Source organism: Melopsittacus undulatus, chromosome 4, assembly GCF_012275295.1.
Source record: "Melopsittacus undulatus isolate bMelUnd1 chromosome 4, bMelUnd1.mat.Z, whole genome shotgun sequence".
Classification (NCBI taxonomy): domain Eukaryota; kingdom Metazoa; phylum Chordata; class Aves; order Psittaciformes; family Psittaculidae; genus Melopsittacus; species Melopsittacus undulatus.
In genome coordinates, this window is record NC_047530.1 from 94,930,022 (window position 1) to 94,946,355 (window position 16,334).

Consider the following 16,334-nt stretch of genomic DNA (forward strand, 5'->3'; position numbering starts at 1 on the left):
ACTTCCTGACATGGCATTGCTCCTTTCTCGTAGCCTGAGCATAATTAATGTCAGATTATGCAAACCCAATGCACAGAGACAGTAAGTCTCTTAATTTGAAAGCCTGTATTTGAAAAGTATCCTTCAAATTTACCTGTTACAGAGATGTCCAATTTTGTACAGTTCTGGCTGAAATCTAGATTAACCTAATTTATCGTATAGTTGTATAGATATCAAACTACAATAGCAGCTTTAAAAATAAATAGTAAAAGCAAGTTGAAAAACATTATGAAACAATTAATACCAAATTGTCTTGTAAAATTCAAGTAAAATTATACTTGCTGTCATAATTAAGTTTAAAAAGTCAGCCAAGTCCATATCTGCCAGTTACTTCAGGTGCTGGCTAACTTTTTTGGTAAACTAAGAAATTGTTGATGATGGATAATATAAGGAGTGGATTAATACAACTATTTGACTTTTATATTTTTTTCACAGATTCGTGTTAGAGTCATTGAAGGTCGTCAGTTACCTGGAAATAACATAAAACCAGTAGTCAAAGTTCATATTTGCGGTCAAACACATCGAACAAGAATCAAAAGAGGAAACAACCCATATTTTGATGAAGTGAGCAGCATAAAGACACTGTAGCCAAAATGTTGATGCTATTAAATGTAGAAAAATAGTTATTATAGCCTTTGTTGTGATCAGTGAATAAGAATTTGGTAATATTTAATGTGCTTATGCACATTTTGCAGTTCCTAGTCCCTTCCTTTATGTATTCCCATCACTCAAAACATACCTCTGTCACTGGCAGTCTTAGCAGACAAAGCTATCTAGAAGGAAGCCGGACTTCAGCTGAGACATATACAATATGTTCTTTGATGAGATTGGCCACGTGACATAATAATGACTTTGCATGGTTGTGTGCAGGTTATAAAAACAAATTAAAAAATATATGAATCATTGTAGACCTCTCTGGTCAGATGAGCTTTCAGTACAATTCTTTGCCACAATAAGACTGCCGAGCAGAATCTGGAAAGGTCATGGTCTTGCTACCCGTGATTTGTAGAAGTACAACTAGATTTCTTTGCCCAGATGGGGATCTGTACATCAAACACACTGAAAGACAGATTAGAATTCAAAGCTATACAAGGGACATAAGAATGATCTCAGGTCTGGAAGATTAATGTTGCAAAGCTTAAGCTTAAAAGAGGGAATGTTGAGGGATAACTCACTGTGTGGAAAATTCAGAAGATTTTGAAACTGAATGGCAAGCATATTTAATATATACAGGGAAAACCAAGGAAGATATAAAATTTGAGACTCGAACTAAGCTGTAGATAGCAGCCAAGATTTATGAAGTGGTGGTAGAAAAAGCAAAGGGAGAAAACCATTTGCACCTTACATTGAATCACTTCCTGGGCAGTCTTGGTATCCTGATTATGCAAAACATGGAATAGGAGGGACCATGGTTATGTACTCTTCCCTTTTGTTGGCTGAAGTACTGGTTGGAGTATAGCTGGTCTCAAAGACCAAACTTAGTGAGGAAAATACTATTAATAAACACACTAAATAGTATATTTAACTTCAGGCTATTGAACTATCAGATTTTTTTCCTGTGGCCTTGAATTTCAAAGATGTAAATTATTAGAATCCATCACAACAAGCTCTAAACAAGACCTTTTTAGACAGCTGTAACAGAGATAGCTAGACAAGGATTTATGTCCTGGAAAATAAACTACTTTCCCAAACTTGTTCCCCTGAGGAAAATGTGAAATGCAGAGCAAGCAGCAAGGGCAGTTTGCAGCACAGCTATGCCTACTGCATTCGTTCAAATGGAAGTTGTGACTGTCTTTTGTCTATGTTGTACTGAGTTTATTTACTGAATTTAGTTTTTTATTCTGTGCTAAATTATCATAGAATGTGTCCAGCAAGGAGGCAGGGTAAAAGTACTGTAGCAGGCATGCCTCACAAGCCTTTTAACATAATGGTTTTGCATTTTCTATTCAAAGAATTGTTTGTTTGTCATTTTGAGACAGGTTTTTTGTTTGTTTTTACCTTAACAGATATTTTTCTACAATGTCCACATGACTCCTTTAGAGTTGCTTGATGAAACTGTTAGCATTCGGGTAAGAAAAAATGGTGCATGTTCAAAAGGCTGCTGAATGCATATAGTGAAATCTGTGATGTTTAGAAACATTTCTGTTTCATGCTTGTCTATTTTTTTAGGTGTATGATTCTTACTCTCTACGAGCAGACTGTCTAATGGGAGAATTTAAGGTGGGTATGAAACTACTTCCATATTGTGACTTAAGTTAAATAAAATGAGAGAAATTTTTTTCAAGTACTTGTTTTAAATGTTTAAATTTATGCTACCTTAAAGGCTAGAAAATTACCTGATGATGTCTTGCTTTTAGTGCTAGAAATCATTTGCTTGAAGCACTAGTAAACTGCTTTCTTATTTTAATAGTTAAAGAATATTATATGGTTTATATACCAAGTTCTCTAACTTTCATCCAAGAAAGAAAAATATTTACCAAAAAGTATTTTTTTTTCCTTAAAAGGTAAGGTAATTATCTGGTATGAGGTAGGGTTTGAGCAGACAATTTTATTAGGTAGATAATAGGGGTAATAGTGATATGTAAGGTAGCGTAAAGATATACCCTCTTGAGTGATGTGGAAAGGTGTTCCTTTGATCATAAGTTTGTCAAGTAAACGAGATGGCAGAAAAGTCACTTAGTTTAAGTAATTTCTGTGCTTCTGATGATATCAGTGAGATTGTCTTTAATTTTTATTTGTTATGGTCAATACTGGGATGTAGACATCTTGCCTATTGAAAGTATTCATAAAGCAGTACAGATAAAGAATTCACCTGATAATTTTAATGGCTACTGGGATCCTCTACATTCCTAGCATCAGTGCTGGCTGCATTTTCTGTTTGCTTATTTTGTACTGCTTAAATTCAGTAGGTCTCTCTAGACCAATTTTTCACAAAAATATGGAAGTATGGAAGAGTGCTCTTTTCTAAATGAAGCAGTTTCTGCAACAAACCTGGTTGCTTTTGCTTCTCGCTGCTGATTATCTATGTAATTTCTGGTGATTCAGACAGGGGTATATTGTTCTGTGGAGGACTGATCATTCACTATGCAGGTGATGGCATGTCATTTACCTACTTTCTGTTCCTGCAGGCACACATTCCAGGAGAAAACCCTCAGGGTAATTCTCACCCTTTCAGACTTTACCTGCAAGGAGTACTAGCACCAATTGCCATGGGCAAGCACACTTACCTTCCTGAACGTGTCTGAAACCTGATGCAATGAATACAGTCATGGCATATGTGCAATCTTGTCCAAATTTGACACAGTAGGGGGGGGGAAATGCCATAATCTTAATCAAAGAAAGAGGAAATTATTCATTAAAAAAACAAGCTTGATTTCTGAAACTGAATGATGAGATGTTGAGCAGGAAATAGAAACAAAAGCATTCTGAAAAGCCTGTCTGAACATAAAATAATGGAGGAACATAAGGAATTCAGGAAGCAGTAAGCTAGCCCCATCTTCTGTCTCTGATAAATGAAAAAGCTGGGGGTCTGAGGAGAGACAAAAGTAACTACAGCTGTTAGTTCTAATACAACTTTTCTTGCATTTTCTTGGCATCTGTATCCATTCAGAATCCCTCATTTTTCAATGTAAGGCATTTTCTCTTTCTCCTTCAAAGAATATGTTATGTAAACTTTCTTTTGTTTGTGACAAGAACAATATAGTAGTACTCATGAAAAACTTGAGAGGTGTTGTCCAGCATTTTTCTAATTTAGTATTTCTTCAGAGGTAATGCCTTTGATCTTTATTTCAGATTGACATTGGCTATGTTTATGATGAGCCTGGTAAGTAACAGTTACTTCAGAGTTTATTTCCTAGCTTGAAACTTGAAGTTGAAATATTTCATTAAATTTCTAGTGTAAATGAAGAAAGTTAATGGAAAGTTATTTGTGATAGCTGCATTAAGTATTATTTTTAAAAAACATCAAACAATACATAATTCCTTTCAGTGGTTTCAAGATGAAGTACAGGCACCCAGAATTTAGATATTAGTTTTCGTATCAAAGACCTAAGCTGTGAAAAATAATGCAAAAGTATTTTATAATTCTGTCCTTGAAGTAGTATGCATTAGTTCAACATTTGAACACCATCAGATTTCTTGTTTTGAATGGCATTATGGAGACATGTACAGGACAGAAAAAAAAATGTCAATAATTAGTTTCAGGATAAAGCATGCTTTTGGAACAGCTGATTTCTATTATTTCCGTTTTGTAGCAGTGTTTGTTTTATTTTAGGCCATGCAGTCATGAGAAAATGGCTTTTGCTGAGTGATCCTGAAGATACAAATTCAGGAGGTAAAGGCTATGTGAAAGTCAGCATGTTTGTCCTGGGAACTGGAGATGAGCCACCAGTAAGTTTCATTTAAATGTTTTTCTCCCCCTCCCCACCCTACAGATATTTATTCATGTCCCCCTGACACTTTTTCAATATGTATAATTGACTCTGTGAGCAGTATTTAAAAGCAAGACAAGATTTACAAATTGTTTCAATGGCATCCAATACTAAGTGGCCAACTCGAAGCTTATCTTGTTATCCTGTCCATTTAAGCTAACTCTGGACCAGCTCTGGTTGTGTTGATCTATACATCCTGGAAGAAGCAGAGATGTGTTAGCCTGGGATTGCATGCAAGCTAATATGTAATTTTCCTTAGCATAGCTAATCAGGCTGAGCGACAAATTGATACCAGTTCCAGGACTAAATCGGGAATCCCTCCACTACTATGCAATGTAGACAAGCCCAGAGAGAAACCTGAGTACCAGAAAGCTTCTAATATTTGCCAGGTGAAAATCAGACCCAACAATAATTACAAATAAAGCACAAGTAACTTGATGCATGTGAAAGCAGTAGGTAGTTTTAACAATCCAGTCCTTAACTCTCTGCAGTTCTGTCAAGGTAAAAACAGACTCTCTTTTCTGTGTGATGCTTTTCTTACTTGACCATTGTCTGTAGTTTAAATTAAGCTTTTCTTCCTGCCTAAGATTTTTGGGTACTGCTCCTCCTTAGTTAAGTACAATATGGTCCCCAGAATCATAGAATCATAGAATAGTTAGGGTTGGAAATGACCTTAAGATCATCCAGTTCCAACCATGGAAGATCTTGTTTTATATTAACTCTTCCTTTCTGCTATCTTCATGATACTTGAAATCACAAGGATAAATCTTGTATTTCCTATTCATTTTAAAAGGAGGAAGCAGTAAGTTCTGGTAAATTATGTCAGAGTTGTATGCATTTTCTAATTGCAGTACAATGCCTTGCCACAATATTCATCTTAAGATGAGTATGGAAATTACATGAAGTTGGTATTGTACAAATGCCAAAGTCATCATTATCTGATGATGATGATTTGAAGTGTGATTACAATTGGCTCCTGCAATTGAGTACTTTAGAGATAAAAATGTAAGTAAAAGTGTTTAGGTAAAATTAATTTTTATGGCTTGATAATTTGATAAAATCTCCTTCTTATAATAAAACAGACAACAGTCTTTTTTTCTGAAGAGTATTGTGGGCATCAGTTTAACTAATCACCTTAATTTTATACATTACTCTATTATATACCATATACTATGTACCACTGTATCTCCCAACAGGTTGAAAAAAGGGAAAGAGATAATGAAGGTGATGATGTGGAGAGCAACCTGTTATTACCTGCTGGAATTGCACTTCGATGGGTCACTTTCGTCCTCAAAATCTACAGAGCTGAGGACATTCCACAAAGTACCTAGCTTCTTACTACTGGTCCATTGATGCGTTTGATTACCATTAGAAATAGTTGTGCTAGCTGTTCAGAAAAACTCCTTGAACATAAAACACCTTGAGTGTTTTATGTAGCCAATTTCAAGTCCTTTGGTAATGCTCAGTAAGTCTACTTAATTCTTGTAGTGGATAATGTAATGTGATACCCATTAGATTAGTCACGTTCATCAGTTGCTGAGTGGGCCATACAGCTTCTGGTAGTGGGAAAGGATCATCTTCATTATCCCTTCTCCAATCACAGAAGTTGCATGCAAGTAGCTGCAAGTAACTAATATTCAGGTACAGTTGATCTGCAGATGAACTGGATGTTCTGTGCATGTCTAGCTCAAGGATACAGTGCATGTGTCAACATCCCAATCCCTGCCTACTTTCAAGAGGTTATCAGGCAGCTAGTTCCCTGCAGCCCTCTTCCAAGGCTGTTTAGGTACTAGTAGATAAGCCGACTGCTGATCCCCTGCATCTTCCTTTTCCCAGCAATCCATTAACTCTTCATGGGTGCTCATAGCTGCAGCTGTTTTGCAATGGGGGAAGGGGACAGGGCTGCTGAAATCAGTCAGGCAGTGGTGTGATGGCCAAGCTAGTTCTGTATTGCCAGCAACCTGCTCCTGAGTGGCCACAGGAAGTAAGTAACTAGGAGCTAGTTGTATACCAGAAAGCTAAATGCAGTTTGTGAACTATAAATTGAGCACCATAAGCTTAAATAAACAGCCTTAAAGGGCAGAGGAGCTTGTAAACAACTTGACATTAATTTGTTTAGTATGATTTTACTTATGTCAGCCCTGTATTGCTGAAACAAAGGCTCTTTCGTTATATGCCATGTGTTTTCTGATAGAATTTAGGTGGCTTTTTATCCCTTCTTAGCATAATTACCTATATCTGTGACAACAAATGACAGTATCTACTGGTACATGCATAATGTTGTTCAAATACAGTTATGACTCTAAATTTAAGAGCACATAAGGACTCCTTATGATGTTTCAAATATTTATATTCTTGAAATTGCTTCTAAGATGAAATTCTCCATTTTTACCAGCAACACTGTCTGGAATTCTATTTATCAGATTAGATTTTACCTAGATTTGTAATCTGGTCGATTTTGGTGGGATTGCTATGGACAATTTATTTTTTAGGATGTATAAATAAATAAAATAATAATTAAAAAGCATACATTTTAATTTTTTTCTTTTATACCTTTCCAGTGGATGATGCTTTTTCACAGACTGTCAAGGAAATATTTGGAGGAGAAGCAGACAAGAAAAACCTGGTAGATCCATTTGTAGAAGTTTCTTTTGCTGGGAAAAAGGTAATTAGTAAATATCTGAATCTTTGTCTTCTAATCACAGTCCTGAGAACAGACTTCATATGCTGGTATAAATTTTTAAGTATACTGAAAATATGGAAATAACAGCATTAGCCCTAAGATTTACTTTGTCAAATAAGGACAAACTGCAAGACACTATAGTAGAATGGGTGTAAAGCTGATGACTAATAAAAGGGATGTATGACTAAATGCTGCGAACAGATGCAGGCCAGATTGCTTACCTAACAGATATTCCTGATTGCTTTTAATACTGTTGATACAAGTATTTCTGGTCAGGTTAACTGCATTTGTACATTTTATTACCAGTGTGCTCTTTACAATACCAAATTAGAGCAGAAGCACAATTGCACAACCTACAGTCATTGCTAGCCAATCTTTCTTCTTTTTTTTTTTGGGGGGGGGGTTTGGTTTTGTTTTTTTGTTTTTTTTTTTTTAATTAAATATATGTCAGCCTTTATTAAGTTATATAGTTAGGTTGGCATGCCCAGTAATGTAGAGGACCTTCAGTAGACATGACTAGCAAATAATATACTCTAATTGTACTCTAAAATCTGCATAGGGCACAATATAGACCAAATAATTCCTTCATCTCATTTCTCTGCTGTGATACAAGAGGTCAGTAGTAGTGTGAAAACACATTGAATTGTAGCTAGTGGGAATAACAAGCTTTAATAATTCAATTTAATAATTCAAGCCAATGGAAGTAACAAGTAGGGTAACTCCAGTCTCGGGTTTAAATGCTGTTCCAGAATTTTCTTTTCCTTCCAATAGTGATTAATGTTGCATATACAGACTGGTTTAGCAGCATTTTCCAACTGAAAACTAATGGCTTTTTGCAGCATAAGCCATTCATAATTACTACCCCTCATCTTACCAAACAGAATCTTAAATCATAGCTAGTATATGCTTTTTTTAATCTGTTTTATCTTTGGTGTGCTATATATTTGATATTATTTTTTGCAGGTTTGCACAAATATAATTGAGAAAAATGCTAATCCAGAGTGGAATCAAATTATTTATCTCCAAATAAAGGTCAGGGTTTTTTTCTTGTTTCTGTAGGAAGCAACTATCTCTTTGGAACTCAGAGAATTAACGTTACAGAGGTGAAATGAGTAATGGGTTATTTTATTTCAATTGTTTTCTTTTCAGTTTCCCTCTGTGTGTGAGAAAATAAAACTTGCAATTGTTGACTGGTGAGTCATGAATTTTAATAAAAGCCATAAACAAGGTAAACTGTATTAAGTGAAGAAAAGTCTGGTTCTACAGATGTCAGCTGTTTTTCAGTCTATGACAGTATTTAAGCAAGAGTTTAAGTGTTTTCCTTCATGGTTTCTTCACAAGAGACCTAGTTAGTGTAACATTAGAATATTGTTAATTTTGTGCAGTGATGTAAGGGTCAGGTGACGTCATGATACAGCCCACATTTGTAACTAAGCAATCACATCTGTATTTATAATACTAAAACATTCCAGGTGACATAAAAAGTGTATACTGGTATCTTGCTTCTATGTAGGATGAACAGCATTATATTTAAATAAAATCTTTCCTTTTTTCTTTTTAGGGATCGTCTTACAAAAAATGATGTAGTAGGAACAACATATTTGAGTCTCTCAAAAATTGCTTCTTCTGGAGGAGAAATTGAAGGTAATTGAACAGTACATAACATTATCTTCTCTTGTGTTGGGAGGAATAGCAAAGTTCAGTGCTGTAAGAAAGTATATTTTCCTATAGTTTCTCAGTTCTGTGGCAACAAGATTATTTGTTTCTGGAATTTTCAAAACAATGCTCCTAGAAAATACACTGTTGAACTTTTCAAAGTATTGAAATTTTCCATCATCTTGAAAACAACAGTAACTAATTCAATATTCAGTGTTTTGTTATATATATAAAGTTAAGGAATTAATTAAATCTGTGAGTTCTTTCCCAAAGTCAGAAAACTATATGATGTCACAGCCTATTATGAGTAAGATAGACAAATTTATCAAAATACTTAATAGGACATTTAATTTAAAACCAATCCAGAGTCACTATTTCATAAGTTCATTGGGCACTAGTAGACAATACTTCTTTTGCCACTCTCTAAGCATGTCTGTTCTTTCTCTGGAAAGATATCTTAGAAGCTGGAGAATGTTCCTGAGTAGTTAGCCTACAGGAACACTCTAGAACCACCTGCTCATTTCCTATATACTGCTAGGCTGCGTTCAGATGTTCGGGAACTTGGATCATCTCTGCTCTCATCAGTACCTTACTAGAAATGGGCACTGCATCTCATTGCATGAGTACTCCAAATTATTACATAGTAACCCTTATTTTATTGGCTTCAATAAATTAAGGTTTTCATTGTAATTCTGCGATCACAGACAGTGAATTTGTGCATTTCAGTCAGTATAGATGACCATTTTGTAATTTCATAAAAACTAAAAACTTCATTGTCTGCAAAATTTAGTTAAGCAGGTATATTCCTAAAATGTTGTCCCCATTGGACAATACCTTTGTGATAAAACTCTTCCTTATGATATTATAAAAAGCATTTATTTTGTGAAGGCTTTGGGAAATATGGGGGGAAAAAAAACCCTGTTGCATTTATGGTCTAATATAATATGATTATTTCTTTGTGATTTATATCTATGAACTATTCTTCTTTTTATTCATACAATTAAGCCAGCTCCATGACAAGAACTCTGTATTAATTTGCAGAAATTGTTTTTAATTAACATAGTACGGCATATCAGTTGTCCATATAGAATTGTAAAGTCCATGGCTAAACATACTTAATGTTTATTTATCTGTCTACACAAAGTTGAAGGACACTGGCTCAAAACCATTTACACCATTGCCACAGTAAAAATATAAATTACTTTTTTTCCTGTTGTGTTTATTAAATCTATATGATATGTACTTGTGTGAAACAGACCAGTTTGTCCCTAAGTTGATAGCTGTATCAGAAGTTGTGGCTCCGATCCTGTAGTGACTTGAGACAAGTAGTCAACTTATCGGGTGGAACTGTATTTTCAGTCACATAACTTCAAGTGTATAACCCAGTCCTCTTAGAAGTACTGCAGTTGAAGTAAGATTTTGTGCAAATATTCCTTCCATATACCCTCCACACATCCAGAGGCAAAAGAAAAGGTTACAAAAAACGGCAATGGGAAATCAAAGGCAGAAGGGTTGGGCTAGGGGAAATTCTAGGCAGATCACTGCTACCCACATTAAGTGTGTAACTTGAACTGCTGCTGAGTCACAGCTGATTTATACTTCAAACCCAGACACTTAGTAACTGAGAAAATCTTACTTGGATTCTCTCCGTATGGGGGTACTGACATTGAAATAGTCATTTCCATGTAAAGTCACAAATTATCTCCTCTTGAGGTCAGTGCCATGCCCGAAGCCTGTTCTAGCTTCTAAAGGATTGGGAAATTGAAATAATCTGTGGTCTTCAGTAGATGAAGATATTCTAATGGGCCTTGAAATGTGGTTTTCTTAAATGTTCTTAAGATTTTAAAATAATTTTTAAAATAGAGTTTAATTTTGTGGGGAGGAGAACTAGGGAGAGCTGGAACAGAAGCATTAAAACAATGTATTTTGTCAGCTACATGTTTGCTTTTTTTCTTTTGGAATTTGTACAGGAAGTGATATCTTCATGTTTTAATCTGGAAGCAAGATTGTAGCCCACATGAACTTTATTTTTTTCTTGAGCCTTCTACTTTATTTTAAAAGCAGATTGCTTTTGTATTGTACTTGTTTTTAAGATGCTATTGTCACTTGTTATGTAACTTCTTTTCTTTTCATAATATAGAATTTTCATCTTCGGGAACAGGGGCTTCATCATATGAAGGTTTATATCTTTGCCTGCTACTGTTTTTACTTTTCCATTGCCCAAACTGAGAAGTTTTATCTAAGAAAATGCATCGTGTTAAAAAGCATTTTTTATAATTACTTGTGTAAAAGACTTCACCACTACAATTAAAAAGTATCAAACATCACTATCTGTATAAAACAGTTTTGGCACTGGAACTGGTTTGAAAATATTTCCGTTTGGCTGGTGCTTCAAGCTGTGTTTAGAGTTGAGCATGCAGTTGCTTCAATTATAAAGTGCTTGGTCTAACAACGGCTTGCAATTTTTAATTTAGCTATGAGACTGCAACCATATTTGCAGCTTCAGAGCCCTGCAGAAGTAAATAACTACTTAAAATAATTAATGCTGTTTTGCTTGTGCTTAGCTAGCTATATAAATGAAGTCTAAAAAATTAAATCTGATTCTGTTAAAACCTGGAGAGACAGCTTTTTACATACCTGTCTAAGTTGACATCCAATTTTGAAAGACATTGTGGTAAATATTTACCTAGTGAGAAATAAACACAATTGGAGTGCAGTTGAAAGGTAAAAAAACACTCATCTGCATAAATACTATATTAATAAAGTAATATTAAGTCAAATGCTGAAATAATTTTTCAGAATTACTTTCTGAAATACGATCATCTCCTAAATGTTAACAATTTAATTTTAAATGCAAAGAAAACCTACAAAAGATATTCTTTTTATTCCAGGTTTAGAAGGGCTTTTTTAGCTTGGGCTTTTTTGTTTTGTTTTAAAATTTATATTGTTTAATTTATTAGCAGCAGTAAGTTGTGAATATATTAATTCAACACACATCTCTACCTTAAATCTAGTCATGTTGTGTTCCAATGTGAGCAATTCAGTGTTAGACTTTTTTGAAAATTGGACAGTATTCCATCAAGAATCTGAATGATTTTCCATTCAAATTTTTCTCTGTATCTGATTCAGATGTAAGGATGTGAAAGTATCCAAATGCAAAATAGAGAACTGCAAATCTTTATATTTTGCAGATTTTATATGACTTCCTGTTGACAGGGAAGTCTATCAACACATCACATAACTTATATTATCAATTTGTGTCACTCAGTGGTCACAGTGGCCAAGTCATGCAAGGCATAACCCTTCATTTTCATTTCCTTATCTTGGCCATCCTTTCCTATGATAAATGCATCATTCTTTGTGCCACAAATCACTTAAGTGGTATCTGTTGCAAGCCTTAGAACCCGATTCTCATCTCTTTTTTTATACCAGGATCATTTGTTCGAATACAAAAGCTAAGATATAAGAAGGAAAAGAATATAGAATCCTGTTTGCCTGAAACTACACAGTATTTTCCTGCATGTATGTTGTTTACTGTGTTGTAATTTTCTTTGCACTACTCATCAAATTTGCCAATCAGTAATGTTGGCATGTGTTTGGTTATTACTGAAAGAACAATTAAATCCCTTAAGTATAAATCTTAATTGGCTCTAAAATGAACTTTTTAGAATCTCATTCATCTAATAAATTTGCAAGGCATGAATGCAAACCCAAAAGATAACAGCAGTAATATAACTGTGGCTTACCTCTCTATATATTTTTGCTAAAAAACAGAACACTGTTGAAAAATACAAGATTATGACAGCAAATTTTCAAGTTCTTAGATATCTTAAATATTGAAAAATAAAGAATAGCTTTGGTGTGCAGTTTCCTAGCTTAGCTATTAAAACTGACAAAAATATCTAAATCCTTATTAATGTTTTTTAGCTAGATTAAGACATTGGGAAATTTTAAATTTTTAGTCACGGAATAAAAATAATATATATATATAAATTAGGGTTTTATATATATATAAAATATATATATAAATTAGAGTTTATTGTAACTGGAATTAACTAAGAATTAACTCAGTTTGAAGACTTTGTCTTGTATGAATATTAGCTTACTGAAAAGGGAGTGTGTGAGAAACAATGCACTGTGGCAGTTATGATTAGAGTTTGCAGTAGTTTGTGTTTTACCCTGAAATACAACCACAAAAAAATTACACTAAAAATTAAAACACTGGGATTAACTGTGGTAAACAGTAGGGCTTTTCCCACTATGGTGCACATCTTTTTTGTAGCTATTTAGCTAGAACAATGGCCTATGTATTTAAATGATTGCAAATGTTTTACTCAGTTTCATTTGTTTTTAGAAAATCTGTTTTATGTTAACATACAGTGTATTACTCTTTCACTTAAATGAAAACCTGATATTTGCAGTGGTTCAGAAGTTCTGTTTATTCTGTGGGGTTTTACTGCATGAAGTAGTATGTGTTAAGTGTTTTACTGTGAACAAGGAAGTTAGGAACAAGTACAGTCATGGCTGTAATTACTTTAAATTTATATAATATACCCAGAGAATAAAGTGTTCTTACTTTACTAATAACTAACTGATATCTAACAATTGTCCTGCTGTAATGTTAATTGTTTTTCTGGCTCTGAATGATGGTTAACAAAGATATATTGGTTATGTTTTCTGTTAGCAAACACTGGAGAAACTGAAGTTGGCTTTTTACCAACATTTGGGCCTTGTTACCTAAACTTTTACGGAAGTCCAAGAGAATACACTGGATTCCCAGACCCGTATGATGAATTAAACTTTGGAAAGGTCAGTTTCTTTACTCATTGTTTTTAATTAAAGGATTAAACCCAAATGGTTTTAACAAATTAATGTTTGGAGGGTTTTGTTTCACATTGCACTCTTTTTGGTCTTTTTATTTTAAATAATATTTTATATTTATTATTAAGAAGGAAGTAGGATATGAATGGAAAATATTATCACGTTTTGTTTTAAAGGTGTTTTTGAAGGAGCAGCAGTGGTTTTGATGGTTTTCACTACCTGTATCTCTGCATGCATTTGTATTTCTTATTTCCTTGGTTTTGTAAATATAGATTTTTTCTTTTCTACCATTCATTAAAGCCAACTCCTCTGTTTTATTCAAACATGTACATCCATGCCTCTGAAGAAGTTTTGAGAACCCTTAAGTGAAGCCAGAATAATGTATAACTAAAGAAAAGTATGCTAATTTAGGAGAAATATGTAAAATTTGCATTCAATGTGTAATTATGTTGCAGGGAGAAGGAGTTGCTTACAGAGGGAGAATTCTGGTTGAACTATCTACAATACTTGAAAGCAAACCTCTTAACAACAAAAAGTTAGAGATTATTCCTAATGATGACTTACTGGTTGTTGAGGTAAATCCTTATTTTATTGTCAATGTTGGTAATAGAGATGTGCCTTGGCTGGTTATTTTTGGAGAATGATCTGAGTTACTACAATTGAAACAATTGAGTTGAATCTCAGAATTGAGAGAGGTGCGGCTACAAAAATGTCATACCCTTGTAGCATGAAATATTAATTTGAAACATTTTTATAATCTCAAATACAGTAATTTATTATATATAAATCTATTTTGGTTTCTTCCACATTACTACCTATTCTACTACCACAGTAGTAAAAGTAATAACATTTTTATTTCCATTTAGAAATTGCTGTTGTTTGCTGTAGTTGTGGATCCTATTTAACAAATATTGAAATACAGCTAAAAAGTTTCTTCTTGTAGAAATACCAGCGCAGACGAAAGTTCTGCTTGGCTGCTGTGTTTCATTCTGCTACCATGCTGCAAGACACTGGTGAGCCTATCCAGTTTGAAGTTAGCATTGGCAACTATGGCAACAAGTTTGATACCACCTGTAAACCTTTGGCATCAACAACTCAGTACAGTCGAGCTGTTTTTGATGGTAGGGATGCTACTGAAATGGGGGTTGTTAAAGATATTTCCACAGAATTCAGTGAAATCTTTTGTCTGTGTACTAGATGTGCACAGGAAAATTGGCAAGTAAAAAAGGTATCTAAAAACTAAGGATTAAATAGGAAAAATGCCCTTTGAATATGCTAATTTAGAATAAAATAAAAACCTGTTTTTAATCCAGGTGTTGGGCAGCCTAGAAGAAAAAAGCCATCTAACAGACACTGCACTGGCTGAAAAATTCTTTGATGGGCTTGGAGTAGCTTGTTTGTTCTTTATAATTTGTAGTACATAAATGAAATAAATACAGCAACTTGTGCAGTGTACAGTATGTGTTCCTGACATGAATTCTAACTCTAACATATGAATGTTTCACACCAGGTAATTATTATTACTACTTGCCATGGGCAAACACAAAGCCAGTTGTTACACTGACTTCCTTTTGGGAGGATATAAGTCATAGATTAGACCCCGTGAATGTAATCCTAAACATGGCTGAAAGACTGGTAAGATGTTTAAGATCTTTCTTTTGCTGATACGCTTTTCATATTTACTTTTTTCACTTAGAGGTGTAATAAAAAAGTGACTTTTCCACAAAATTATGAAAGTTTTCTGAAAACTTTTCCCTCCTTTTTTGCTATTCAGAAATCAAACATAGCTCAGTGTAACAAATGGCACTGCTATTCATAGATCTGTATTCAGGCGAGGCCCAACACACTCCTGTTTGCATCTGCAGGGAATTCCCACAGGGAGGAAGAGTACTTGGTATTGGTTAGGGGCATGTTAAGTTTGAAGAACTATTATTTGCTTTGGAAGCTAGGTGCAATATCGTGTATTGTTAAAACATTGAAAAAGAACATGAGAATAGTGCTGTTAAATATGAATCAAGTTTGAGCATCCAAGTCTGTTTTTGTTTGGCCTTTATAAATCCAAATAAGTAAGTTAAAGTCTTGAAACTGGTATTGACCATATATATCACAATCGAAGCTTTTCAATGCAAATCCTTTTCTTTTAAATTCCTCAGCAATCCAACTTAGCCACCTTAAAATCAGGAATGCAGGCTAAAATTTCTGAAAACCTGTTAGCTGAGATGTGGTTGAAGCTAATTGATGAACTTACAGAAGATATAAGGTAAAAGTACCTTTTTTATCTCTTACGTTATCATTCTAGGCCTGCTCAGAATGTTTTCTATTGCCTTTGCTAAGTCAGAAAACAAATCCTAAGGACAATAAAACTGATTACCCTTCTGAACTAGTGTGAGCGCTGGAATTCCAGAAGTCTCTGAAAGTAATAAAACATCATGGATATTGCCAAAGAAGTCTCCTGTCTAGTTTTGCAATTCTCCCTTGTCTTAGTCACTGACAGTAATAATGCAGCATGTCTTGAAAAAAATCTAAGGCAGGACTGTTCTGAAAATGTCAAATTGTGAATTTCTGCTGCTTTTCTACCATCTTGCCTTCTTTAGAATTCCTTATGGATTTTTTGTTTGCCCATGTTTCAATGTTATTTCTGAAATTGAAGAGGGAAGAAAATTTTTAGTTTACTGATAAGCCCAGGAAAAAAAAATCTAAGCTAT

The 16,334-nt window shown here is 34.2% G+C and overlaps 1 protein-coding gene across 1 annotated transcript in view; it reads left to right on the forward strand.

Annotated features, from left to right (window-relative positions):
- The window catches only part of MYOF (myoferlin), a 70,436-nt gene that overhangs the window by 22,988 nt on the left and 31,114 nt on the right, over nt 1-16,334 (forward strand). The window contains exons 7-22 of the mRNA XM_031044649.2: nt 475-603; nt 2,046-2,108; nt 2,209-2,259; nt 3,832-3,862; nt 4,313-4,428; nt 5,666-5,792; nt 7,031-7,134; nt 8,116-8,184; nt 8,302-8,345; nt 8,714-8,796; nt 10,949-10,987; nt 13,493-13,617; nt 14,085-14,204; nt 14,573-14,750; nt 15,140-15,264; nt 15,783-15,889. Of these exons, the coding sequence (XP_030900509.2) occupies nt 475-603; nt 2,046-2,108; nt 2,209-2,259; nt 3,832-3,862; nt 4,313-4,428; nt 5,666-5,792; nt 7,031-7,134; nt 8,116-8,184; nt 8,302-8,345; nt 8,714-8,796; nt 10,949-10,987; nt 13,493-13,617; nt 14,085-14,204; nt 14,573-14,750; nt 15,140-15,264; nt 15,783-15,889 (1,511 nt within the window). The remainder of the gene's footprint in view (nt 1-474; nt 604-2,045; nt 2,109-2,208; nt 2,260-3,831; nt 3,863-4,312; nt 4,429-5,665; nt 5,793-7,030; nt 7,135-8,115; nt 8,185-8,301; nt 8,346-8,713; nt 8,797-10,948; nt 10,988-13,492; nt 13,618-14,084; nt 14,205-14,572; nt 14,751-15,139; nt 15,265-15,782; nt 15,890-16,334) is intronic.